Genomic DNA, 26267 nt, shown 5'->3' with positions numbered 1-26267 from the left:
ATAGTAACCTGTGCAGGTAATCATTGTATGAAGCAGCTCTCAGCTCAAAGTATAAACACAAATTAGTCACTCAGAAGTAAGACTCATTATTTCCATTGTGACTTACACCCATGTAAGGGAGCATAAAACTGCAACTGACCTGAATTCTACATAATAATAATCAAGGTGATCTAGGAGGAATCCAGTTTCTCTACTGTATCGTCTTACATATGCAATTTGTTCATGAATGTTTTGAAACAGGTGCATTCAACCTGAGCATGCCAATTCTGAAAAGAAGACTTGTGAAATTGTGTCTTTTGGTGCTAAATTTCAATTATTTATCTCTGCAAATACAACTGGATACACAAATAACCTTCACCCCTCAAACTATGTACTATTTCCCTGTAGCCTCATTCAAGGTGAATATTCTTGCTATACAAGCACTACATGAATTCTGCATCTATATAGATGTAAAAAATCTACATCTGCACTTTGGCCTCTTGTGCTTAGAAAGCTTAATGATTCAATTTATTACCATATTGGGGCACATTTAGAACATAAGTCTATAAAAATACAAAATCAATGATGTCCAAAAAAAGGAACATAAATGTATCTTGCACTGAGAAATCTGACTTTCAGCTTTAAAAAAAAGTTTAGCCTGAATGTCACAGACTCTTTACTTTTACTATGATGTAATTATAATATTAATAGTCCCATACACTTACAATCTCACAAAAACTTGATCTGTGCAAAGAAATGCTGAAAACATCAATTTTAAATTCTGACAGTTCATTACACTATCAGTACATTACAGCCCCCAGGTTACAGTATTAAAAAAAAGAAGTCTATAATGTTATGCATGTTCCAAGGTTAAAAGAGTTGTTAGTTTTTAGAACATTTCATTAAAGATACTGTATATAAAAGCTAGGTTTGGAACAGATCTTAGCATCTTTGCTCTTCGAAAAAGTTGGTGGAAATGTCTCAGAAATACAGGTCCAAACCACACTGCAGAAATAATCCAATTTGAGACCGCTTTAACTACCCTGGCTCAATGCTAGGGGATTCTGGGAACTGTAGTTCTGTGGGACATTTAGCCTTCTCTGTCAGAGAGCTCTGGTGCCACAACAAACTACAATTCCCAGGATTTCCTAGCACTGAACGAGGGCAGTTAAAGCAGACCCAAACTGGATTATTTCTAGTGTTTTGGACTGAAAGCAACTTGAGCAGAACCTCACATTCACCACTCCCTACTTCTGCAACACAATTTGCACAACTGAATCACCAGTGACAATGAAATAGTACTAAGTTTCAATTTTTAAAACTTTTTAATCACCTTAAACCCCAAATAATAAATCGCAAATTAATAAAAGCCATTTGTTTGATGGAAGAGTGGAAGACAAAGTGGTTGATTGTTTACCTCAGAAGATGAGCTACAACAGCTGGCCCATACCAATCTCCAGCTATTTTCCCAGACTTGTTTCCATATTCTATCAGTCGATGTAAGCCAAAATTTGCAAATGGAGAATCACCAAACCAAGATATTATTTTTCGATGGTAATGTTCCTCTCTGCTTTCTCTTTTTCCCCACTCCCCTTTTGGGATTTGATTAGGAGGGCTTGGCTGCTTCTTGAATTCCCTCTCTCTTGTTAGAGATGCTTCAAGTGATGCTGTGAGTTTTTTTACTGTGTGACTTGTCCATGATTCAGAGTCTGGATTTTCAATGACAAATGCATCTGGCCAGGTCCAGTCTGTGACAGTATTACAAACACAGTATAATTCCTTTTTTCAAGTCAAAGAGGTTTACCTTGTCATTAACAACTGAAAAGTTTTCTAGTCAAATTGGTTAATTTAAATAATTTAACTGCTGATAGTTTTAAGACATTTAAAATTAAGAATTACCTAGGTGGATAATTTAGCATTAGCAAGCATATCAAGCAATAGTACCAGTGTGGTGTAGTGGTTTGATCATTGGACTATGATTCTTGAGACCAGGACTGGAATCCTGGCTCAACTATGTTGTAGACCATTGGGTGAACATGGGCAAGTCACTCTCTCTCAGCCTCAAAGGATGGCAATGGCAAAATCCCTCTGAAAAAACTTACCAAGAAAACCCTATGAGTTGCCATAAGTCCGAAACGACTTGAAGGCTCGCAACAAAATCAAAGCATATCACAGTTACTAACTTGTTTTAAGTGCAACAATACTTATTTTACAATACAGGCTATCCATTAAAGTAAACAAATAATGAAAATTAGTTGCTATGTATTTTGAGACTTAAGAATTTTTCATGCATGAATAAATGCAGCTCTATTTTGAAAAAGTTACATTAAGTTTAGATGTATATTTAAATTATGAAATAAAAAGTAGTTTTCATAGCTTTTAAAACTAAACTGTGAAACTCATTTTAACAAGATATTGATTTATCAGAGCTTATTAAAACCTTCTGAAACGCACTAAATCAGAGGGAAAATATCTGAAAAAAATTAAAAGAACAAAACTGGAAAGACATACATAGGGGAAACTTAGGCAGTGTACAGACCACCTCTTTGGGCAGCCCCAAGGCCCCAATCCACCGCTTTTCCAGGCCGCAGGGAAGTGGCAAAAGGCCGCTTCCCCGCGGCCTGGAAAGGGGTGTCCTTGGGGCTTCAAGCCCCAAGGACACACCGACAGCAGCGGGGAAAGGGAGAAAGGGGCCACTCGGCCCCTTTCTCCTTGTGTCGCTGGTGCAGTTGTTTAAAGGCCGCACCAGCGACACAAATGGCAGAAGGAGCTCTGTTTTGGAGTTTCTTCCGGCACCGCTGAAAGGGCGCCACAAGCGCCCTGCAGCGGTGCAAAGGCGTCTCATGCACGCTGCTCCGTTTGGAGGTGGTGCGTGTGTGACATAATCATGGCAGCCCCCGTGTGTACAGGGTGCCGTCATGATTACACCCCCATCACGTGCTAGGGGTGAGGCCGGTATGGATGCTGTGTCCTCAGCAACCCCTAGCATGTGACGGGGGCGCCATATCCGTCGGTCTAGATACCGCCTCAAATACACTCATGCTTGGGGAAGTATAAATGCACTACTTTTACTCATAGTCAGAATATTTCAGAATTTTGTTTTTACAAAACTTCACAATTATAATATGCTGTACTAGACTGTTATCTTGAACCTTAGAAGATCCAGATTTAAATCCTCATTCAGCCATAAAGGTCACTGGATGACCACAGACCAGTCACCTCCCAAAATCAAATAAGAAATGTACACTAACAATACAATTTATAACATTAACACACCCTTCATTCTCAGAAACATCTACTACCCAATTTCATTGATTACTCATTTCCCCAGTCTAAATATACTATAATTTTCCAACAGATCCTGGGAACTTGCCTCTACCAAGAAAATGAAGAATAAGCCCTTGTGCCAGAAGCATCTGGCCAGTCCTCAGGGTGCAGCCCCAGCCACAATCTGTTGTTAATGCTGAGCCCTTGATTTGAGGAAATTCTTCTCTGTATGTCAGCCATATTCTAGAAATAAAGTCTTTACGGAACTCTTCAACATTTCTTGAAATTCCATCTTCTGTTAAATCATAATTTGATCCATTTGGTGACTCCTCAGTTGGCTCTGAGAGAGAGAGATCACAAATCATATGTACTACATATGCACTATATACCACATATTTTCATGGGATCGCCATAAGTCAACTCATAACCTGAAAGTGCACGCGCGCACACACACACAGACAATTTTAAAATAGACAGCAAAATATTTATTGTAAATGAAGTGAAAAAGGCAACGTACTAAAATTGTTAACAATGTAGGAATAATTGCAAGAAATGTATTTACTGGAAACAGAAACTGTATAGGTGTCTGTCTCTTAGAGTAGAGCTAAAGCAAGGGGTTTTTCATTCGGAATGCAAACACCATTGGTTTGCTTGGTAAATGACATTTAAGGGCATCATCAGACATAGATGTGTATAAAAATCCTCCCTTCAGAAGACAAACTAAGACGGTTGAAACTTTGAATTTGTCCTTTTTAAAGTGATCTCCCACAGTAGATATTTTCTTTCTGTTGCCTGGGGGGGAAGGGAGGCATCTATACTCAAGGCAGGAGATAATCCATGAGCACACAAAGTATGCCAGAGTAAATACTGGAGACAGTTTTTGTACCTTTAAAAGAGGGGATTTCAGCAAGTGTTCCTTGTTATCTGGTTCCATGACAAGCAATACCTGGACATATTACCTCTTCTACACAACCATTAAAGGTATAAGAGACATTTCCAGTTTTCAGTCTGGCAACCCAGACACCACTCCGCTCAGGTACTGCAAGCTCAGGCCTATGGCCTGCCTAGCCTGCAGTCTTCCTCTCTTTCTACAGCCTTCCACCTTTCCTAGGATCACTGTTTTTCCTAATGACTTATGCCTTCTTGTGATGTGGCCAAAGTGTGGGCCCCATACAGATAGGCCAAAATAAAGCTGCTTCAGGTCACTTTGGAGGTATGCTGTTTAAATGACACATGCAACTTAAGAGGCTAAAAGCTATGCCAAAGCTGTGCTCCAGTCCTTAGGACTGGAGCACGGCTTTGGTGTTGCTTCCAGACTCTTAGGACACATGCATCATTTAAACAGCATACCTCCGATGTGACCCAAAGCAGCCTTATTTTGGCCTGTCTGTATGGGGCCTATGTTAGTCTCAATTTAGTTTTTCTTACAAGTGGATAATTCAGTCAACCAATCATACACACACTGCTCCATATACACACTGAAAAGGACTGCATATTTGTTTTTAAACTCCTAGCACATACCATCAGTCTTGAAATGGTAACATTTCCCAAGCAAAAAGACAGGAGAATTTCTGCTAAAGTAAGTTTTTGTTTTCAATACCCAGCCTATAAAGAAGCAGAAACACAAAAACAGATTTCACCAGGTTAGCTTAAATAGTGAAAAGATCATAGGGGAAAAAAATAAAAACAGGAAATTCCCATTTTTATTCTAAACAGATTTGATTTTAAAGAGAATTTCAGTTATTTTTATGTGTCATCTTTCTGTGGAATATTTTTCTACTGATATTTGCAGAATAAAGAAACATTTTAACTTTTAAAGCATCAAAATAAAGCACTTAATGAATTTTATTCCTACCCTCTTCAGGAAGAAGTAACAGCAAATGGGTGGTGTTACAATACAGAAAAATCCGTTTGATGAAGTCAGTTCTAATAAATTAATTTCTTGTACACAACCTTGAACTCTTCCTTGATTTGAAAGATATATGTATGTTATTAATAATACATACAAATGAGAAACTTTAAATAGTAAAAACAAACACAAAAACATAGAGCAGAAACCTGGGGGAGAAACTAAGAAAGGCTATTTTTAATCTTTAATTTTTAGAACCCTAAACTGCACTTCTCATTCATAATTCTTTAGGATGGGATAAAATTATTGGATTGGTTGTTGTCAGACATCAACTCCCATTATCCCTCGCCACTGATTTGGCCTGCTAACGTTTGTGAGAGTTAAGTCCCACAACAGCTCAAATGCCACATACTGTCAGCCCTTCCCTTACGCAGGGGAAAACCGCATATGCTCGCATGCCCTTTGAAAACAATGGGGTGCGTGCATGTGGTGCAGCACACGTGCCACAGGTGTGCCATTAATTTATTTGTAGCGTGGCTTCAGCGTAAGCTGAAAGCCGCGTAAATAAAGCCCACGTATGGCGCAGGCTGACTGTACTTGGTTTGAGATAACAAGCCAACAACATAAACTAGTTTCCCTTGTTTCCTTAAATCCTTGCTAGGGATAACAAGAGTTTGTCCAAGTTTAAACATAACATCAACCTGCTGTTAGTTGTTTTTTAAAAAAAGAAAGCGAAATCTTTTGTCTAACTCACAGTCATACTAGAAGAGAAAAAGAGACCTGGGGCTTGATGATAGAAAGCCAAATTAAGCCAAAGGATCTGGAATGGGCTTGGGCCCATTCTCATTCTCTTCCATGTGTAAATTTCTACTTCCTTCTTCTAACAGCATTGATGTTATATCTACCCCACCATTAAAAACAGTTGCTATTAACTACGGTTAGCAAACCATCTTTAATTGTTTTAAGATAGCATGCAAATTCTTTTTTCAAAGTCTAGCTTACATTGTTTCACTTACTGCATTCCACTTACTGTATTTCATATTGTGCCATGCTGACATAAACTTTGATTTTATTTTTTCTACTTCATCTGTCCCTGTGGCCTCCATATTCAAATTCAACAGGAAAAGCCATCACTGTCCCAAAAGATGCTAATTTCTGCTACTGTAAAAGGAAAGGAATAAGCACATCCATGAACACTCTAGGCATCACTAAGCATGCTTGTGTTATTGGGTAGTTAAAGCTATTGTGACCAGGAAGAGCAATAAAATTACAGAATCCTCCTCTTGCAGAGAGAAAGGCAATTGTAACTTCTATGAATAAGTAATAAAAACATTTGATTCCAAATATACAACAGTAAAATTACCCTGCAAAGCTAAATAAAACATAATGTCCTCCAACTGCTCTCTATTCCACAGTAAACTATCCTGCGTACATAGACTGCATTGGTGTACATTTGAGAACACCTAAATACTAATTGGAAAGCAGAGGAAAATATTTGAATTGCTATAAAAGGGACACAGTTTTATATTATGTCTATTCTGTTCAGAAACAGGATGCTAAGCTCATAAATATTAATATCCTATTTAAGACAGTTGAGTCCCATCTGAATCCAAAATACATTAAGCAGAAGAATCTGGGATGTAAACAAAAAAGGGAGTGCATTTAAGGAGAAAAATAGAAGATACGTACAAAAGCAAGTCTTGTCCTGCTACAGGCTATTTTATTCTTATACCTAACAATAACTTCATTGTTGTCTAACAACTACATTCTGTAAAGAAGTACTTCAGTCAAAATTTTACCATTTCATAATTTCCATTTATAGTATAAAGAATGTTAGTATCAACTTTCCTTTCAACTTGTGTTAATGTTTGCACTGAAAGATACCCGACAAACACAGTAAGACTGATAAAGCAGGAATTTTGTCAGAAGGTCAACATTTCATTTTGTTGAAGAAGAAGAACTAACATCTGTTATGCAAACTATGCTGAATGGAAACAGATAGTTGTATCACTACCCTTTCTATTTATTTCTATGTATTCACACAGCTGCAGAAATAAGGTGAAATGGTACTTTGCATGTACACAATCAGTTTTCTCACCTACAACAGCTTTATTTAGGCAAATGGCAATTGATCAGTATCTGTAGGTTGGATTTTTTATTGTTCTTTAAGCTCACACAAGGGCATTCATTTATTGGAAGGATGGAGAACGTGTGGCTTTCCACATGTTGCTGACTATAATTCCCATTATTCCTCTACAATAACTAAGCTGGCTAGGTCTGATGGTTTCAACAACGCCCGAAGGGCTACACATTCCCAACTCTTGGTCTATAGCTATTGTTTTGGTGTTGTTATGTGCCTTCAAGTTGTTTCCGATTTATGGCAACCCTGAGGCTATCATGGGATTGTTTGTTTGTTTGTTTATTTGCAAGATTGGTTCAGAGGGAGTTTGTCTTTGACTTCATCTGAGGCTGAAAGTGTATGACTTGTCCAAGGTCAGCCAATGGGAAGTCAAAGGCTTTCGTGGCCAGCATCCATAGGGTTTTTTTTGGCTATGTGGCCTTGTTCCAGAAGAGTTTATTCCTAATGTTTTGTTAGCAGCTGTGGCTGGCATCTTCAGAGAATGCTGACATGAAGGAGAGTGGGATATATACAGTGAGCCTGCACCATACGCGGGATCGCTGTAGGCAGCTTTCATCTTACGCTGAAGCCATGCGGCAAAGGAGAGAATGGTGTGGCGCGAGCACAAGCCTCATTATATCCAGTGGGGTTCGAGCATACACGCTTTTTACATACCTTATGCAGGGTCTGGAACAGATCCCCTGCATAAGGCAAGGGCCCACTGTATACTATTTGTTGAAAGGAAGCAATTTACATGTTAATCTGTGTTAAGCATATTTTGCCATGTTGTTCTGGGGTTAAAAGGCAAGGCCTCAGGGTGTCTATTTAATTAATGATCCATTGTCTGCTGGGAAACCCCCCTCACTCTGGGTGGCTTTCATCTGCATGGTCTTGATTTTGGTGTTTTTCAGAACTGGTAGCCAAACTTTGTTTATTTTAAGAGTTTCTGCCTTGCCAACAACTATTGGGTCAGAATGCACAGGGAAACCATTGCAATTCACAGACACCTGGACAACTTCAACAGGAAAGAAGAAACCATCTCTGAAGATGCTAGCCACAGCTGCTGGTGAAATGTCAGGAATAAACTCTTCTTGAACATGGCCTCGTAGCCTGAAAAACCCACAAAGTATTATGTCACCCAGTGGGTTTCTGTGGCAGATCTATAAGTCAGCAACCCCACACATTTTCACTAGCTATTTTTAGGGTTAAAAGAAGCCAAAGAGACTAATTGAGTCTTTGTCACCTAGTTTCTGTTCCCTGTAGAATGCTATAGAGCAAAACCACTTCTTCATTCTATTAACTTTCTTGCACAGAACTTTCATATTTCAAATACACATGATCAATAAAACAACATTGGAAAAACTATAAAGAACATGTACTGTTTCCTCTATTATTATCAGTCAGCAAGGTGCCCCCTGTACTGATTTGGTCAGTTCAAACAAGGGTTTCTAACTGTCCAAACCAAACCATAGTTTGGATAATTGCAAAAAAATCTACAGTTACCATTAAGTGCAGAAAGGAAACAATTTTGTTGTGTGCTACTTGCCAAGGTGACCAGGTGCTTTGATTACCACAGTGTCTGTACTCATAGATTATTACACAATTTATTCACAGATTAGGGACTGAGCCATAGAACTAGATCCAATATGATGCCAGAAAAGCAAAATAGACAGTTGTGCTTGCTTTAACCACTGTGCAAGCTTTAGCACACAACAGCATACGCATTTAGTCTGCATTTGCACAACTAGTTATACAATGGAAAGCAGTATTGACTTTCTTCCTTGCACTAACTAGAAATTCATATTTGCTAGCTCAACAAACAGACTTGGTACTAGCATGATTTTACCAGATTCAAGCTACAAAAAGACATTTGTGATAACATAGCTAATGTTACTAAAAGAAATGCTCAGTATTGCACTGTTCATTCTCTTCTCCCAGCTCTTAACAGAAAGCAGGACACTGAATCTCTCTGAAACTGATCCAGAGTTTGGAGATTGCCTAAAGTCATGTGGAGGAATGTCTTTTCCAAGCTGCCTCCCACCTTTGTCTCTAAGGACAGTTATGGAAGCCTGTCACCCATTAACTGAATTGCTTTATTACTGAGAAGGAAGTAATATATTCCAGCTTTCTTCATATATTAATAACATGGTACTAGCTTATTCTACTTAGATGCTGCACATTGTGTGACGATGCAGGCAATCTATGGGTAGATCAATGGGGGAGAGATTTACTACTTCCTACACAAATTTTGCTAATTTGCCTCTGAAAGAGAAGTAAAGATGGGTTTACACACAGATCTGATGATGGACAATTGAATTCAGAAGAAAACAAAAGGCTTTGGAATACTGACCTAAAAGTAAGGCAGGATTGGGTAATATCAGCATTCCCTCAAAGGTAATCTGTCAGGAGCTACATGCCAGCCATGGGTAGGGCAGAAGCAAGAAACAGAGAGTGCCCACGCCTAAGCAAACACACTCCTTTTTTCTCTCTATCACCTATATATTGTCCATTCATGAATTCAAATCTTGTCTACTGTATGGAAGATTGCATTTTTGTTAAACATTGGAATAACTGCCTTCAAAAATTTGGAAAAAGAAAAGTCGGCCCTTGAGTTATAACTTACCAGAAGTACCCAGGTTTACAAGGGTCAGAAACTTCTTGTTCCCCTCTATCAGGTGCTCACTCTAACTCACTCTCACACACACTAAGCTTTTCCCATCCTTGTCCTCCATTTATTTCCCTTCTCAGTAAGTCTTTCTCTCCTCATCCTTGGTGCTCATTCAGTTATTATTATTATTATTATTATTATCAACTTTTATTTATAAAGCGCTGTAAATTTACACAGCGCTGTACATACAATCTTTTAGTTAGACGGTTCCCTGCCCTCAGGCTTTTGCACTCTGTTCATTCTCTTCTCCCAGCTCTTACCAGAAGGCAGAACACTGAAACTCTATAAAACTGATGCAAAGAGTTTAGAGACTGCCTAGGAGGAATGTCTATTCCAAGCTGCCTCCCAACTTTGTCTCTAAGGACAGTTATGGAAGCCTGTGACCCATTAACTAAAAAGAATACGGTAAATACTTGTTATAATTTACTTAAATTAAGCCATTTATTAATACATTTTAAAACAAAGCAATCCTTGGCGTTCTAGGTGGGGATAGGTTTCATGGCCTTGGAGCTACAGTAGAGACTAACACATACTTTGTTTGTTATTATAGGTTACCTAGTAATTCTGCACACACTTAGAAACCATAAGAATACGCTGATGATTGCAAAAGGTTTAAAAGAATGCAGAATGCTGTGTTGATAATAATGACTATATTAAATAGGAACATACATCTAAAAGATAGCTTTGGACAAGTTAATTTGTTTGCAGGACGAAAATTCTTCTGATGTCATTATTTTGCCCTGAGCCATTAAAAAAAGTCAGGCCATGAAACTAAGTCAAGTCACACCCATTAAGGAAAAAAGAACAAATAGCCAGTGTTGAGGGGCATCTTAAGGGCTGGCACAAGTCTGTGTGGTTTCTTTTAGCAATGTACCAAAGCTTAAAAAACACTCAACTTTAAGTATCATTAAGCAACCAAATGCAATGAATTTTCCATGGCTACAGATTTAAACATCTTGTCTCAATATTAATGTTGGCATCCAGATGGGAAAAATAATAATACAGTAACGGTCTCTTGTTATTTTTAAAAGGAAGAGTATGTCCACCCAGACATGTGTCCATTTCTACCACTGTAAGTTTACCTGCATTCAAAAGGCATCCAGAATGGAAAGGAGGAGAGTTATCCCGTCTGCCCACAAAATCCCATTTTCCATTTATTTAGAAAGTCTCCAGCCCTATATCCAAGAGGATTTCCTGGACTCAATAGAACTAACCATCTTGGATGAGTACCACGCAGAGGAAGATGCTAGGGTGGAAGAGGTCACTTGCCAAACAGAGGAGGCAGACAGCTGGAGGAATGTCACAAAGAGAAGTAAGCCAAGAAGGAATTGTTCGGGGAGCTTGCAGCTAGAGAATCGATTCGAAGCTCTTTCCCTTATCAAGGAGGATGAAGAAGAGCAGCATGGACAGACTTCTGGGACAGAGCAGAGGAGCCTGAGAGTCCCACCCGAGGGAACAGTCGCTGCTAAGCCTCGGAGGAGGCGTGTGCTCGTAGTGGGGGACTCCTTGCTGAGGGGTACAGAAGCAGTGATTTGTAGGCCTGACAAGATGTCTCGAGAGGTGTGTTGTCTTCCAGGTGCAAAGATCCGTGATGTGACAGAGAGGCTGACAAGACTGGTCAAGCCTACTGACCAATACCCCTTCCTTTTGGTCCACGTGGGAACTAATGATACTGCAAGACACAGCATTCAGAACATCAAAAGGGATTACGAGGCACTTGGTAGGAAGCTGAAAGGAATGGATGTACAGGTTGTCATCTCGTCTCTTCTGCCAGTTGAAGGGCATGGGAGAGGAGAGGAAAATAGCAGATGTGAACAACTGGCTTCGCAGATGGTGCCGCCGAGAAGGATTTGGATTCTTCGATCATGGGCTGCGGTTCCATGAGGAGGGACTTCTTGCAACAGACGGGTTGCATCTCACGCCAGTTGGAAGAAATGTTTTTGCCAACAGTCTCAAGAACTTGATCAAGAACTTGATCAGGAGAGCTTTAAACTGAGTTCCGAGGGGAAGGGAGACAATATTAAGGAAGGCGAAAGGGATGGCGAAAATAGTCAAACTGACATAGAGGAAACAAGGCAAACAGTGCAAGGACCCAGCAGTGGGAGGCAAAAAAACTTGCACAGGCAGCAAGTAAAAGGGAACCATGGTCTGCGATGTCTCTACACTAATGCACAGAGCATGGGAAATAAGCAAGATGAACTCGAACTCCTAGTACAACAAAGCAAATATGATATAATAGGCATCACTGAAACCTGGTGGGATGAGTCTCATGATTGGAATGTGGAAATAGAGGGGTACAGTGGTACCCCGGGTTACGAAATTAATTGGTTCCGCTGCCGCTTTCGTAACCCGGAAACTTTCGCTAGCCGAATAGCCCATAGGCGCTAATAGCGAAAGCCGCGATTTCGTGTGAAATCGCGCCGAAAAGCACCAAAAAAATTTTTCGTAACCCGGAACAGTTTTTTTCTTTGGAATTTTTTCGTATCCCGGGAATTTCGTAAGGCGGTGCTTTCGTATCCCGGGGTACCACTGTATAACCTTATTAAGAGAAATAGGCCAAACAGGAAAGGAGGAGGAATAGCACTATATGTCAGAGATATTTACACCAGTGAAGAGATCCTGGACATCAGTCATGGAAGCCAGGTGGAGAGCATCTGGATAAGAATCAAAGGGGAGGGAAACAACAAGGGTGTTACGGTGGGAGTCTACTACAGACCCCCAAGTCAGACTGAGGAATTGGATGATATCTTTCTAGAACAGATGACCACACAGTCAGAAAAGAGAGATGTAGTAGTGATGGGCGACTTCAACTATCCTGATATTTGCTGGAAGTCAAACTCAGCAAAATCCTCAAGGTCTAGCAAATTCCTCACTTGCCTGGAAGACAATTTCATGGTCCAAAAGGTGGAAGAGGCAACAAGGGGGTCAGCTATTTTAGATCTGATCCTAACCAACAAGGATGACTTGGTTAATGGGGTGCAAGTGGTGGGATCCTTAGGTGGAAGCGACCATGTTCTCCTGGAGTTTGTTATACAATGGAGAGGAGAAGCCAGGCAGAGTCAGACACGCATCCTAGACTTTAGGAGAGCGGATTTCAGTAAACTTAGAGAAGTACTGAGGGCGATTCCATGGTCAGAAATACTAAAAGATAAAGGAGTTCAGGACGGATGGGACTTTCTCAAAAGGGAGATACTGAAGGCACAATTTCAAACAGTTCCAGTGAGAAAGAAAAACGGGAGGTGTCTCAAGAAACCAGGATGGATGACTAAGGAACTTTCAACCGAGCTAAGTTTGAAACGGAACATGTATAAGAAATGGAAAAAGGGGGAAATCACGAAAAAAGAATTCAAAGAAATAGCAGGCATGTGTAGGGGTAAAGTCAGAAAAGCTAAAGCGCAGAATGAACTCAGGCTTGCTAGAGAGGTTAAGAACAATAAAAAGGGCTTTTTTGGATATGTCCGCAGCAAGAGGAAGAAGAAGGAAACGGTAGGGCCACTGCGTGGAGAAGATGGCAAAATGCTAACAGGAGATAGAGAAAAGGCAGAATTACTCAACACCTTCTTTGCCTCAGTCTTCTCAGAAAAGGCAAAGGGTGCTCAACCTGAGGATAATGGAGCAGAGGACAGAATAGGGGAATTTCAGCACAGAATAAGTAAAGAGATAGTAGAGGAACACCTTGTTAATCTAAATGAATTTAAGTCTCCGGGACCAGATGAACTCCATCCAAGGGTATTAAAAGAACTGGCAAAAGTAATATCGGAGCCATTGGCAATCATATTTGAAAACTCCTGGAGAACAGGAGAGATCCCAGCAGACTGGAGGAGGACAAACGTTGTCCCCATCTTCAAAAAGGGGAAAAAAGAGGATTCCAACAATTATCGTCCAGTTAGTCTGACATCAGTTCTAGGAAAGATTCTGGAGCAGATCATTAAACAGAGAGTCTGTGAACATCTAGAAGGCAATGCCATAATCACAAAAAGTCAACATGGGTTTCAGAGAAACAAGTCATGCCAGACAAATCTAATCTCTTTCTTTGACAAAATTACCAGCTTGGTAGATGAAGGGAATGCTGTGGATATAGTATATCTTGATTTCAGTAAGGCCTTTGACAAGGTTTCCCATGACATTCTTGCAAACAAGCTTGTAAAATGTGGGCTAGACAAAGTAACTGTTAAATGGATCTGTAATTGGTTGACCGGCCGAACCCAAAGGGTGCTCAACAATGGCTCCTTTTCATCCTGGAGAGAAGTGACCAGTGGGGTCCCACAGGGCTCTGTCCTGGGCCCAGTGCTATTCAACATCTTTATCAATGACCTGGATGACAGAATTGGGAGCATACTTATCAAATTTGCAGATGACACCAAATTAGGGGGAATAGCCAATACCCCAGAGGACAGGATCAAGATTCAAAATGACCTGAATAGACTAGAAAGCTGGGCCAAAGCTAACAAAATGAAATTCAACACAGAGAAATGTAAGGTATTGCACTTAGGGCGGAAAAATAAAATGCACAGATATAGGATGGGTGACACCTGGCTGAATGAAACTACGTGTGAAAGGGATCTAGGAGTCCAAGTAGACCACAAGTTGAACATGAGTGAACAGTGTGATGCGGCAGCTAAAAAGGCCAATGCTATTTTAGGCTGCATCAATAGAAATATAGTGTCTAGATCAAGAGAAGTAATAGTGCCACTGTATTCTGCTTTGGTCAGGCCCCACCTAGAATATTGTGTCCAGTTCTGGGCGCCACAATTCAAAAAGGACATTGAGAAACTGGAGCGTGTCCAAAGGAGGGCGACAAAAATGGTGAAGGGTCTGGAGACCATGCCCTATGAGGAACGACTTAGGGAGCTGAGGATGTTTAGCCTGGAGAAAAGAAGATTAAGAGGTGATATGATAGCCCTGTTTAAATATTTGAAAGGATGTCATATTGAGGAGGGAGCAAGCTTGTTTTCTGCTGCTCCAGAGAACAGGACCCGGAACAATGGATGCAAGCTACAGGAAAAGAGATTCCACCTGAACATTAGGAGGAACTTCCTGACAGTAAGGGCTGTTCGGCAGTGGAATGCACTTCCTCGGAAGGTGATAGAGTCTCCTTCCTTGGAGGTCTTTAAACAGAGGCTGGATGGCCATCTGTCAGGGATGCTTTGATTTGGATTTCTTGCATGGCAGGGGGTTGGACTGGATGGCCCTAGTGGTCTCTTCCAACTCTACGATTCTATGATTCTATGATTCTATAGAGAGACAAGCTATGTGGCAGGGGCACTATTCTGTCCATTTATTTTATAACCAATTAGCCTGCTTCAGAACCAGCAGTATAGTGGTTTAGGAGTTGGACTCTGACTCTGGAGACTAGGGTGCAAATCTTGGCTCAGCCATGAAACCCATTAAGGACCAAAACAGATCAGCCCACAGGGACAGTGTGATGCCACCCCTCTGAGCTCTGGATCGGGGCTGCGCCCGATCTGCCTTTATTCCAGTGCAAAATGAAGTGGGAAAATGCCACTGGAAAAGGGGCGCCCTTTCTTCCATGGCTTTTCGGCATTCCTGTGGTGGTGCCATCTAAACACTACACCGTCGAAGCGCCAAAAAGCTGCCACCGTGTAAACAGCCGGGCGGCTTCATGGCAGCTTCCTGCCAGCTTGGGGGCATATATTGTGTGTACACCACGCCCCCAAGCCACCGGGAAGCCAGCATATTTTGCCAGTCAGTTCCAGCCTTAAGTGAGCTAGGGCAAGTCACACACTCTCAGTCTGGGATGACGATGGTAAATCCCTTCTGAAGAAACTTGCCAGGAAGCCCTCATTATAGGCCCGCTAAAAATCAGAAACAACTTAAAAGCATACAACAACAATGCCTGCTTCACCCTGTATAATGCTTTTCATAAACAAATAAATTTGAGAAGGAAATTCTTGGTGCATTTTAAAGACTCTCTCTCTCTCTCTCTCTCTCTCTCTGGTCTTCCCTAATGGAAAGTCATTGCTAATTGTTTTACTTTTGTTTTTATCACATTGTTTTCATAATAAAAAATAACAAATCAGTTTGGTAAAGTAAAACTAATCTAAAAATCATTGTAACAAATACTTTTTTTTCCAAATGTGATGGAGCAGTTCTGTCCACTCCAAAACAAGATGTAAAGATCGGAATTCAAAACCTTTCTAAATTGTGTCTTACCTAAAACGTTTTATTCCCTCCTATTTGTAAACATTTTTAAAACTGTTTTGCCAATTTAAGCAGGGGAAAGTTCATAATTACATCCATGTTTCAGGACACTGGGATGGCAGAGACACCATGGGCTACACCAACCCGGTCTTCTGAAACTCATTTTCCTGTGGGAATGTGGAGTCAGAAAACTTCACCAGTGTTTAGGGAATCCACTAGCTACAATTAATTAAAGTACAGAGAAAACTGTGATCATGTGTGTGTTGTGCATTTACATTCAGCTGAAGAAGAGCTCCAAGTTTAATAGGGGTTTTCTCTTCTCTTTTTCCCTCTTTCAGCATAGTTTCTGACATTGTGCCATATGGCTCTTCAGAAATTAAAGTACTCTCATATATTATAACTATAAAGATCCTGCTACCCACTTTGCTTTCTATTGTACCATCAATATTGTACAATATTGTACAATCAAAATAATCTCCAGCATTATTAATATAAAAATTGTGGCTATTCCCAAACTTTCTTTTCTGTTTACTACCTGTGTGTTTCTACTAAGATGAAGTCAGGTTCAAATAAAATCTGAAGTTCATGTACTAAAACTGATTGTTAGTACCAACTAAATTAGTGTGTGTATGCTTTCAAGTTGTCTGTCAGCTTATGGAAAACACATGAATTTAATGGGGTCTTCTTAAGCATGGAATATTCAAGGGGTGGTTTTGCTAGTTCCTTTCTCTAAAATATAGCCTACAGCACCTGGTATTCATTGGTGATCTCCCATTGAAGTGCTAATCAGGTCTGATCCCACTTAGCTTCCAAGAGCAGATGAGATCTGGTAGCTTTAGACTCACTAAATAAAGGGGATCCTGGTAAATCAACATGTATATAAATCTACTGATACAATGGATCTACTCTAGTTGAAGATAATATCTGGATTAAGGCCTTCAAAATGAGGAACTAAACCTAATTTGTTTCTTCATCCCAGCTCTCCCAAGGACCACATAAAGCCATCAACTGGAGAGGTCTAATTTGAATACCTGCAACCCCCCTTTTGCTCACATTTAATCTTAAAACACAATGCAGACTTCATGATTTTATCATCACATCAGCCTTCCTTGCCTTTTGTAACATGTTGCCTAGTAGAGAGATCTAATGACCTCGAAAACTTGTGTACCTTTGTGTGTTTTCTCTTGAGCTGTCCTAATAAAGATATAGATTTTGAAATTTTTCTTCTAGCCAAAATCTGTACTTTTCTTTCCTGCTGAGGATGTACCCAAATCATTTGTATATTCCTTGAACAACAGAGCCTGTGAGAAGCCTGCCCATTAAGTGGGTATTAATTTACAAATCATCCCCAAGGGGGAATTACAGGGATGAAAGGAAACAGCAATATGTAGAATGGGTCACAAGATAAAACATAACAAAGAAATAAATTGTGTACTTTTTTCAGAAACTGGGTCTATCTATTTTGTCACTGCTCAGGCATCATATCGACCAGAAATGCCAGGCCTGCTTTCCAGTACAGTCAGAGCTTTTCTGAAAATGTGCAAACAGATGCAAAAGTGTAATGATAAAACAACTAAAACAATTTCAAAACTGAAACAAAAATCAGACCATATTAGAAAGAGTAAAACAGAGTAGCTGATAACAATGTCAAATGTGAATAGTCCAATTTGGCCTGAAAAAATATGTCATGAGAAACTGACAATCGTGCAATAAGGATGGCAAAACTAGAAAATATCTAGCACTTTCTTAAAATAGCTGGTTTGCATGAAGTCGAAGGCTTTCGCGGCCGGTGTCCATAGCTTTCTGTAGGTTTTCCAGGCTACAGTATGTGGCCACGTTCTGGAAGAGTTTATTCCTGCAGGCGAAATGTCAGGAACAAAGTCTTCCAGAATATGGCCACATAGCCAGGAAAACTCACAACAAACTAGCTGGTTTGTGTGTGTAGAGAGTTTTTGCAGCACAGGGTGACACTGGGAAGTCACATGCTCTCAGCGTTAGGGGAAGGCAATGGCAAACCTCTTCTGAACAAAGCTTGCCAAGAAAACCCCACGGTAGCCTTAGGGTTGCCACTGAAGTGAGTTGAAGGCACAAAACAAAATTTTATACAAGATTATTAAAAATAAATTTATGCATGAAACGAAGTTTGTGTACAGTGAACCATCAGAATGCAAAGGTGTCACTATCTCAGACACCCAGGAAAAAATGCTTTGGTTTTTGTAATATTTTGGATTACAGTATTCCAGAGAAGGAAGACTCAACTTGTGTAGGCAAAGGTGCTATGATCAAACTGATTTAAAAGTCGCATCCTCATTATTGGGGTGGGGCAACAGATGAATAACAGAATTCATAGGGCATTTAAGGCAACGGGTAGTTAGCTAATCCTATGCTCTAGACCAGGGGGAGGCAACCTGCGGCCCGTGGGCCAGATGCGGCCCAGCGAGGCCTTGGGACCGGCCCCAGCCTGGTCCTGCCACCGATTGCCGCCAGGGCCTTTGGGGGGCAATTGTCTATAGAAGCTTCAGAAACATGCATTTATATTAACATTTTTTTAAAAATCAGCAAATTTTTTCACATGTCCTCCATATTTTTTTTAAAAAGTGTCTTCCATTTGAAAATTTTGTCCTACATTTGTCCTGGTTTATTTATATATTAATTTTTTTTAAAAAAAATTATTTAATTATTTATTTTTTGGCTTCGGCCCCCCCAGTTGTCTGAGGGACAGATTGCCTACCCCTGCTCTAGACACTATACATTTCTTCTTCCTTTTTATCACACCTGTCTAAATGTTATTATAGAATATTATACCATATACCATATTATACCATAATTATTATACCATATTATACCATAATTAACATATTATAGAATACAACAGCAAGCCACATTATCTGATATGATATGCACAAGAATAACAACCACAAACTACTCTTACTGCCCCCCCAAAATATTTCAAGCACCCCTGTTGTGTCCATATTAAAAACAATTCCTTATCCCTAATTCAGTAACCAATCTATTGACTGTAAAAGGTATTGTTTCCCCAACTCACTAACCAAAGGGAGCCAGTGTGGTGCAATGGTTTGAGTGTTGGACTATGACTTTGGAGAGCAGGTTTCAAGTCCCCACTCAGCTGTGGAAACCCACTGGGCGCCTTGGACCAGAGTGACCAGAAGTCCTCCTTTTCCAGGACATGTCCTCCATTTCAAACTTCTATCCAGGAGGAATTCCAAAATGCCTTCCATTTTGAGTACAGCTAAGAAGCATGAATTTAGTGTTTCTAGCTTTTATTTGGTCATGTCTGTTTTTCTTGACTAGCCTACAGGACACTTGGTCACCCTGCTCTGAGCAAGTCACACTCTCCCAGCTCAGAGGAAGGCAAAGGCAAACCCCACTCTGGACAAATCTTATCCCAAAAAACCCAATGAGAAATGACCTGAAGGCACACAACAAAACCCAAGCAACCTATGAGAGTAGCTCTTGTTGCAAACATATTTCATTTAAAAAACAAACAAACCCCACCGTTATTTGACAAGATGTTTCCTTTAGCAGGACAAAACTCCTTCCAACATAGCTTCCAATCCTTTCCCTTCCTAAGTCTAGAAATTTTAGATTGCAGTGCATAACCCTGGAAGAAGAGGCCCCAGAACAACTTCTTCCAGTATGCAGAGATCTTGCAGCACCTTTGAAACCGAAAGAAAGAAAGAAGTTGGCAGCACGAGCTTTCCTAGACTTAAGGCTACTTCCTCAGATGCATATATTATATAATTATATGTATAATTCTATATTATAATTGTATTACATAATAATAATAATAATAATAATATAATTGTAATTTCCTTCCTTCCCTTCCTCAACTCTAGAAATTTCAGATTGCAATGAATAACTCAAGAAGACCCCAAAGTGTCTTCTTCCAGTACTTTACAATTATATATATATATATATATATATATATATACACACACAATGAATAACCCAGAAAGAAGATCTCAAAGAATTATATATACACATATGTAATTGCAATGCATACCCCCAGGAAGAAGACTCCAAAGTGTCTTATTCCAGTGTTTTACAATTAAATATTATATATATATATATATATTTGCAATGAATAACCCAGGAAGAAGACTCCAAAGTGTCTTCTTCCAGTGATTTACAATTATAATTATATATTACTTAATTATAATTGTAAATCACTGGAAGAAGACACTTTGGAGCCTTCTTCCTGGGTTATTCATTGCAATTATATATATGTGTGTGTGTGTGTAATATTTAATTGTAAAGTACTGGAAGAAGACACTTTGTAGTCTTCTTCCTGGTTATATATTGCAATTATATATATATAGTAAAGCATAATAATATATAATTATAAATGTAATTGTAAAGTACTAGAAGAAGCCACTCCATAAAGCATAATAATCTATAACTGTAATTGTAACTGTACTAGAAGAAGGCCCCTTTGGAGTCTCTCTTCTTCCTGGGTTATTCATTGCAATCTAAAGAGTTGGAGAAGGCAATTTCTAGAGCTGAGGAAGGAAACTGCAGTTACAAATAATTACTGATAGGCATCCAATTATAATGGCAATGCTCCTTCACTGAAAAGGGAGACCCTCCCGCCTAGAAAGGCCCCCTCCGTCCTCCTTCAGCAATTAAAGCCTTATTTACTGAAGCCCCATATATGCCAGATTATTCCCTCCCTCACCGAGGAGGAGGCCGAGGCTCCAGTCTTTGCTTCGCCGCCGGAAGTCTTTTGGCCCGCGGCGGCTGCCATCAACGCCTGCCTGGCACCGTTACCAAGCCTCCACTAGACTGGAGTGGAATCCAAAACGGCGGCTGCACTCATTCGCTTATATACGTTCTAAGACTACACCTCCCAGAAGCCATTGCGACCGGGCGTATACGTAGAGGCGGAAGAAGTGCATTCTGGGAGATGTAGTCTAAAAAACTGTGTGGAAAGAGTAGAGAGAAGAGGCGTTTCCTACAGCGATTATTAACAACATTCAGAGATTTCTTTCTTGTCTTATTATGTACCCAAAGCACACACTTTTTTCCCATTAGCAAATGGCTGTTTCCCTCACTATACAAGACACCCCTAAAACCAGTTTCCTACAGCCACACTTATATATTAATCCTGTTTGACACCGCTTTAACTGTCATGGCGCCATACTATGGAATCCTGGGATTTGTAGTTTGTTGTAGGCTCAAGCACTCTCGGACAAAAGGGGAAACAAATCGGTTTCTAAAGTGTTTTTATCTAGTAAACTGGCTTGGGTTCCTTTTTTGGGAGAAAGTCAGCATTAAGCAATGAAATAAATAAATAAATGGCTAAATACCTAAACACAAAACTAACAATCCCAGAATTCCATAGCATTGAGCCATGGCAGGTTTAAAGTAGCGTCAAGCTGCATTAATTCTGCAGCGTAGATGCAGTCCTGTTCAGATTAGGGAGAGCAGTCATAATCCTACATTTAAGGGTGCCTTCCTATATATATAAATACTTGAGTCATTAGATTCTGATTCAGATTCAGTTCTTTTAGATTTAGATTCAAATTGTTGGGAACAAATGGTGGTTTGTGATAGTTGTTGTTCGAGTGATTTCTGATTTATGGGGACCCTAAGACGAACCTATTCAGGGGGTTCCCTTGGCAAGTTTCTTCAGAGATTTGCCATTACCATACTCTGAGGCTGAGAGAGTGTGACTTGCCCAAGTGTCACCCAGTGGGGTTTACATAGCCGATCTGGGATTTGAATCCTGGTCTCCCAGTATCCAACTCCAACACTCAAACCACTACAGCAGGCTGACCCTGTTTACCTAAAACCATAACATGGTGATGGATGCATCCAGCTAGGAAGGCACAAAACTATCAGTGGTTCTCAAACTTCTAATGCAGCGACCCTTTAATACAGTTCCTCATGTTGTGGTGACCCCCAACCATAAAATTGCGGTGTCTCGGTTCTTAAAACCATCGGAAATAAGTGTTTTCCTGGTGACCTCTGTGAAAGGATTGTTCGGCCCCCAAAGGGGTCATGACCCACAGGTTAAGAACTGCTGGTCTACATGGAGGAGTTTTCCAATGGCCATTTTACATTGAATTTGCAATCTAGGAACTGCACATTCTATAAATATTACTAGTTGCCAGTAGATGGCTCCCTTAATGTAAATTCCTTTGTGAATTACTATGTAAATTCCCTCCACATTTGCGGCTTTGACTTTTGCGGATTTGATTATTCACAGATTTTATGAACATGTTCTCTCTAGGAATATCTAAGTCCTCCAGCGCAACTCTGTGGTCAACTTTAACCAAAAGTCACACTGAAGGACCTAGAGATTCCTAGAGAGAACACTCCACTAGGCATTTGTAGCTCCTCCAGCGCAATTCCGTGGTTAATGTCTGGCAAATGTTGATCAGAGAGTTGCACTGGAGGACCTAGAGATTCCTAGAGAAATGTTCTCTCAGGTAAAAACATAGTGTTTTTGTTATTTGAAGTTTTTTCACATTCACAGGGGTCTTGTGCCCCTAATCCCAGCGAATGTGTGCCAGTGTGGTGTAAATGTTTGAGCATTGGGCTAGTCACACTCTCTCAGCCTCAGCGGATCACAGAATCATAGAATCATAGAAGATTATCAGACCAGGGTTAAAACGTTCCCCGGTGCGTTTGAAACAGTTCCCAGAAATGGCGTCCCCTGGAACTCAATGGGAACGTGATGGGAATGCCCGGCGGCGATGGCGGCATTCCACTGTGCGGTAAAATAGCGTTCTGGGCCCCATCAGGTTCCCATCATGCTCCATGTGCGCCCCCGTGCGTGCACGTTAGAACGCACCGGGGAACGTTTTAACCCCGGTCCGATAATCTTCATAGAGTTGGAAGAGAACACAAGGTCCATCCAGTCCAACCCCCAGCCATGCAGGAAATCTCAATCAAAGCATCCCTGACAGATAGCCATCCAGCCTCTGCTTAAAGACCTCCAAAGAAGGAGACTTCACTACACTCCGAGTGAGTGTGTTCCACTGTCAGACAGCCCTTACTGTCAGGAAGTTCTTCTTAATGTTGAGGTGGAATCTCTTTTCCTGGAGCTTGCATCCATTTGCTCCGGGTCCTGTTCTCTGGAGCAGCAGAAAACAAGCTTGCTCCCTCCTCAATATGACATCCCTTTAAGTATTTAAACAGGGCTATCATAGCCCCTCTTAACCTTCTCTTCTCCAGGCTAAACATCTCTAGCTCCCTTAGTCGTTCCTCATAGGGCATGGTTTCCAGACCCTTCACCATTTTAGTTGCCCTCCTTTGGACACGCTCCAGTTTCTCCACATCCTTTTTGAATTGTGGGGCCCAGAACTGGACACAGTATTCTAGGTTAGGCCTGACCAAAGCAGAATAGGATGGCCATGGCAACCCCCCTCTGAAGAAATCTGCCAAGAAAACCCTATGATAGGTTCCCCTTAGGGTTGCTGTAAGTCAGAAACAACTTGAAAGCACACACAACAGCAATGATCCCAGTGGTACTCAGACCTTTTCTCCAACATGAATGCAGTACTACAAGTGTGTACCGTATTTTAATTATTAGAGGTTTACATCCAAAATTAGTCATACTTAGAGCAAGCCTACTGAAGTAAATGGGATTGGTTAGTTATGCTAATCTTTTTTTTTAATGTATATCACTAAAATCTAGAAACCACCTTATAAAAGCCGAGTTTTTACAGAAATTGTATTTTATTTCACGCTTGCTTATTGCTTCAAGACATAATGTCTACATGAGTATTCTTTGTAGTTTGGATAGGAGTTATAGAACCCCTGTATACCTCAATCCAGTTATGTTTATAGTTTTTAAAAGTAACTTTTAAAAGTGCTATGCAATTATATGATAGGTAGATAGAATTTTTTCACTTATGGACAAAGTCAATTGCAAAATGTACATAATTAAAAATACAAATACAAAAAACCAAGGAGACAAACATTAAATATAAAATATCTATAAAATACATGAGTTGTATGGGTCGATGATAATGCTCTATATGTCTAATTAAAAACCTATATCTGTACACATGCCCTCACATGCCTCTGTATTACATTTTTGTCACATTTTGTCTTAAGTGAAGTACCCCGTGGATAGATCATTAGCAGCAAATCATTTCCTCAATTTTCAGATACTGGCAGATATTAAAAAACTTAACATTAACAATTTAACCTCATCGGAAGTGAACAGCCAGAAGTCCATTGTTTTGAGCTTCCTGTACATGAAATACAAATGATCTTTTTCTAGCAGAAGAAACTATCACATATGTCTTCCTGAAGTAAATCAGTATTATACCATCACATTTCAGTACAAAAGAGAGGTAGTAAGGCACAAGGAAGCAAATACAGTTCTTGGTTCAGAAAAAAAAATACAGATAAGTAAGGATGTTGCTACATACATGCTATATCACCAGTGAGGTACAAAAGGACAAGACCCATATGGACATAATATGAGTAGATCACCACTGAGGTACAAAAGGACAAGACCCATATGGACATAATATGAGTATTCATTTGTCTGATACTGATTTACAGTTGACCCTCCTTACCCACAGATTTTTAATAGATGGATTCAAGCATCCAGTTTGAAAATATTCTAAAAAAGTATATATTCCAAATAGCAAACCTTGATTTTCCATTTTCTATAAAGAACACTTTTTTCCTGCCTTTATATTTAATGGGACTTGAGTATCCATGGATTTTGTTATCCACAGAGGATCCTGGAACCAAATTCCAGCGGATAACAATGGCCTGTTACAGACTGCCAAAATAAAGCTGCATCGGGTCTCTTTGGAGGTATGCTATTTAAATGATGCATGCATCCTAAGAATCCGGAAGCTGCACCAAAGCTGCACTCCAGTGCTTAGGAATGGAGTGTGGCTTTGGAACAACTTCCGGACTCTTAGGACCCATGCATCATTTAAATAGCATACCTCCATAGAGACCCGAAGCAGCTTTATTTTGGCAGTCTGTAGCAGGCCAATGTCTCACTGTATCTCTTATTTCTTGACATGAAAATATTATACCTACTACTGACTTGTGTGGTCTTAGTCAGCTTACTGTCTTTAAGCTTCAGTTTCTTACCAATAAACACTTAAAAGATGTTGACTCCCTGCCAGACACCATCCAAAGTATTAATTGTTTTGAAAATTCAATGTACTCTCCTTGGAATTAGCAACTGCATTTAGGCCCACTCATTGTGTGAAAGAATTGTCGTTTTGTTCTTCTTTCCATTTTACATGGCTTTTTTAAAAAAAAGATCAGAGCTATCTTGTCTTATTCTCTAAAACTTATATTGGGATTTAAGTGCTGCTGCAATATTATATGTACAACTTAGTAAAGATCTCAGTATGTTCATTTAGAGCAGGAATAAATGGTACTGAAAGTAGTATAGAAAGTTATAAGTTGAGAAGTTTAAGAAATATGACAAATAGTCTGTCCTAAATCCTTAGTAATATTTGCCCCTCCTATTTTTAAGTTGGTTTCTTCATCGCCATGACACTACTATCCTTTGTTTCCTCTGGATCTCTCCTTATCTATCCGTTTCTTGCCTTATTACTTTAGGATAATCTTCCTAACTCAGGTTGGCTTGCCACATCCCAACATCTTTAAATGTTGCATGCATCCCCCTCCCTACCCCATATGCCCCTTCTCTTTCTTGCATGGATTTCCTGAATTTTTTTTGTCCCCTGCTTAAAAATAATTGCTTCATATCCATTAGGTTCTTGTTTGTTTTGATTCATTATGATTCCTACACCCTTTCTTGGGTGTTTGCCTCTGGACCTCCCTCCTTAACTGCCTTCTCTGACCAATCTTCTAATGGTTCCTCCAGACTGCTCAATATTTCCACTAAATTTTGGAGTTTCTTTTTTCAAGATTTCACACTTTATAACAGTTGTCTCTGCTTTTGCACTGTCATGTCCTGAATATTGTGAGGATTTGGCCCTGGATTGTTACTTGTAGCAGATCTTAGCATCCCCTTCAACAGGGGTCGGCAACCTCCGGCCCGTGGGCCGGATCAGGACCGCGGGCGCCTTTCCGCCGGCCCCCGGTCCCTCCTGCCGCCGAAATCACCGCTGATTTCAGCGACTTTGGCTGCCATTTTGTCCTTCAAAATGGCGGCGAAGTCTCGCGCAACCAAAAAGGTCATGCGAGATTTCGCTGCCATTTTGAAGGGCAAAATGGCGGCGCCCATTAAGAGGCCCGCTGCGGCCTCC

At 40.2% G+C, this 26267-nt stretch overlaps 1 protein-coding gene across 4 annotated transcripts in view; it reads right to left on the bottom strand.

Annotated features, from left to right (window-relative positions):
* The window catches only part of ATG4C (autophagy related 4C cysteine peptidase), a 38144-nt gene extending 17256 nt beyond the window's left edge, over positions 1-20888 (bottom strand). Inside the window, exons 1-5 of one of the 4 annotated variants that reach the window (XM_089515318.1) lie at positions 20741-20888; positions 6126-6256; positions 4768-4851; positions 3353-3586; positions 1397-1727 (exon numbers count right to left, since the gene is read on the bottom strand). In XM_089515318.1, the coding sequence (XP_089371444.1) occupies positions 1397-1727; positions 3353-3586; positions 4768-4851; positions 6126-6201 (725 nt within the window). In that variant the 5' untranslated portion in view covers positions 6202-6256; positions 20741-20888. Of the gene's footprint in view, positions 1-1396; positions 1728-3352; positions 3587-4767; positions 4852-6125; positions 6257-17479; positions 17566-19560; positions 19703-20740 lie in introns of those variants that run through there. The other 3 variants (XM_089515319.1, XM_089515320.1, XM_089515321.1) reach the window with 3 other exon arrangements.
* Between the last annotated feature and the right edge of the window lie 5379 nt (positions 20889-26267).

This window comes from Sceloporus occidentalis, unplaced genomic scaffold (genome assembly GCF_023333645.1).
Source record: "Sceloporus occidentalis isolate IW3139 unplaced genomic scaffold, rSceOcc1.0.p SCAF_3, whole genome shotgun sequence".
In the NCBI taxonomy this organism is placed as follows: Eukaryota; Metazoa; Chordata; class Lepidosauria; order Squamata; family Phrynosomatidae; genus Sceloporus; species Sceloporus occidentalis.
The sequence above is the reverse complement of the archived record's forward strand: the minus strand, read 5'-3'. Positions and strand labels throughout refer to the sequence as shown.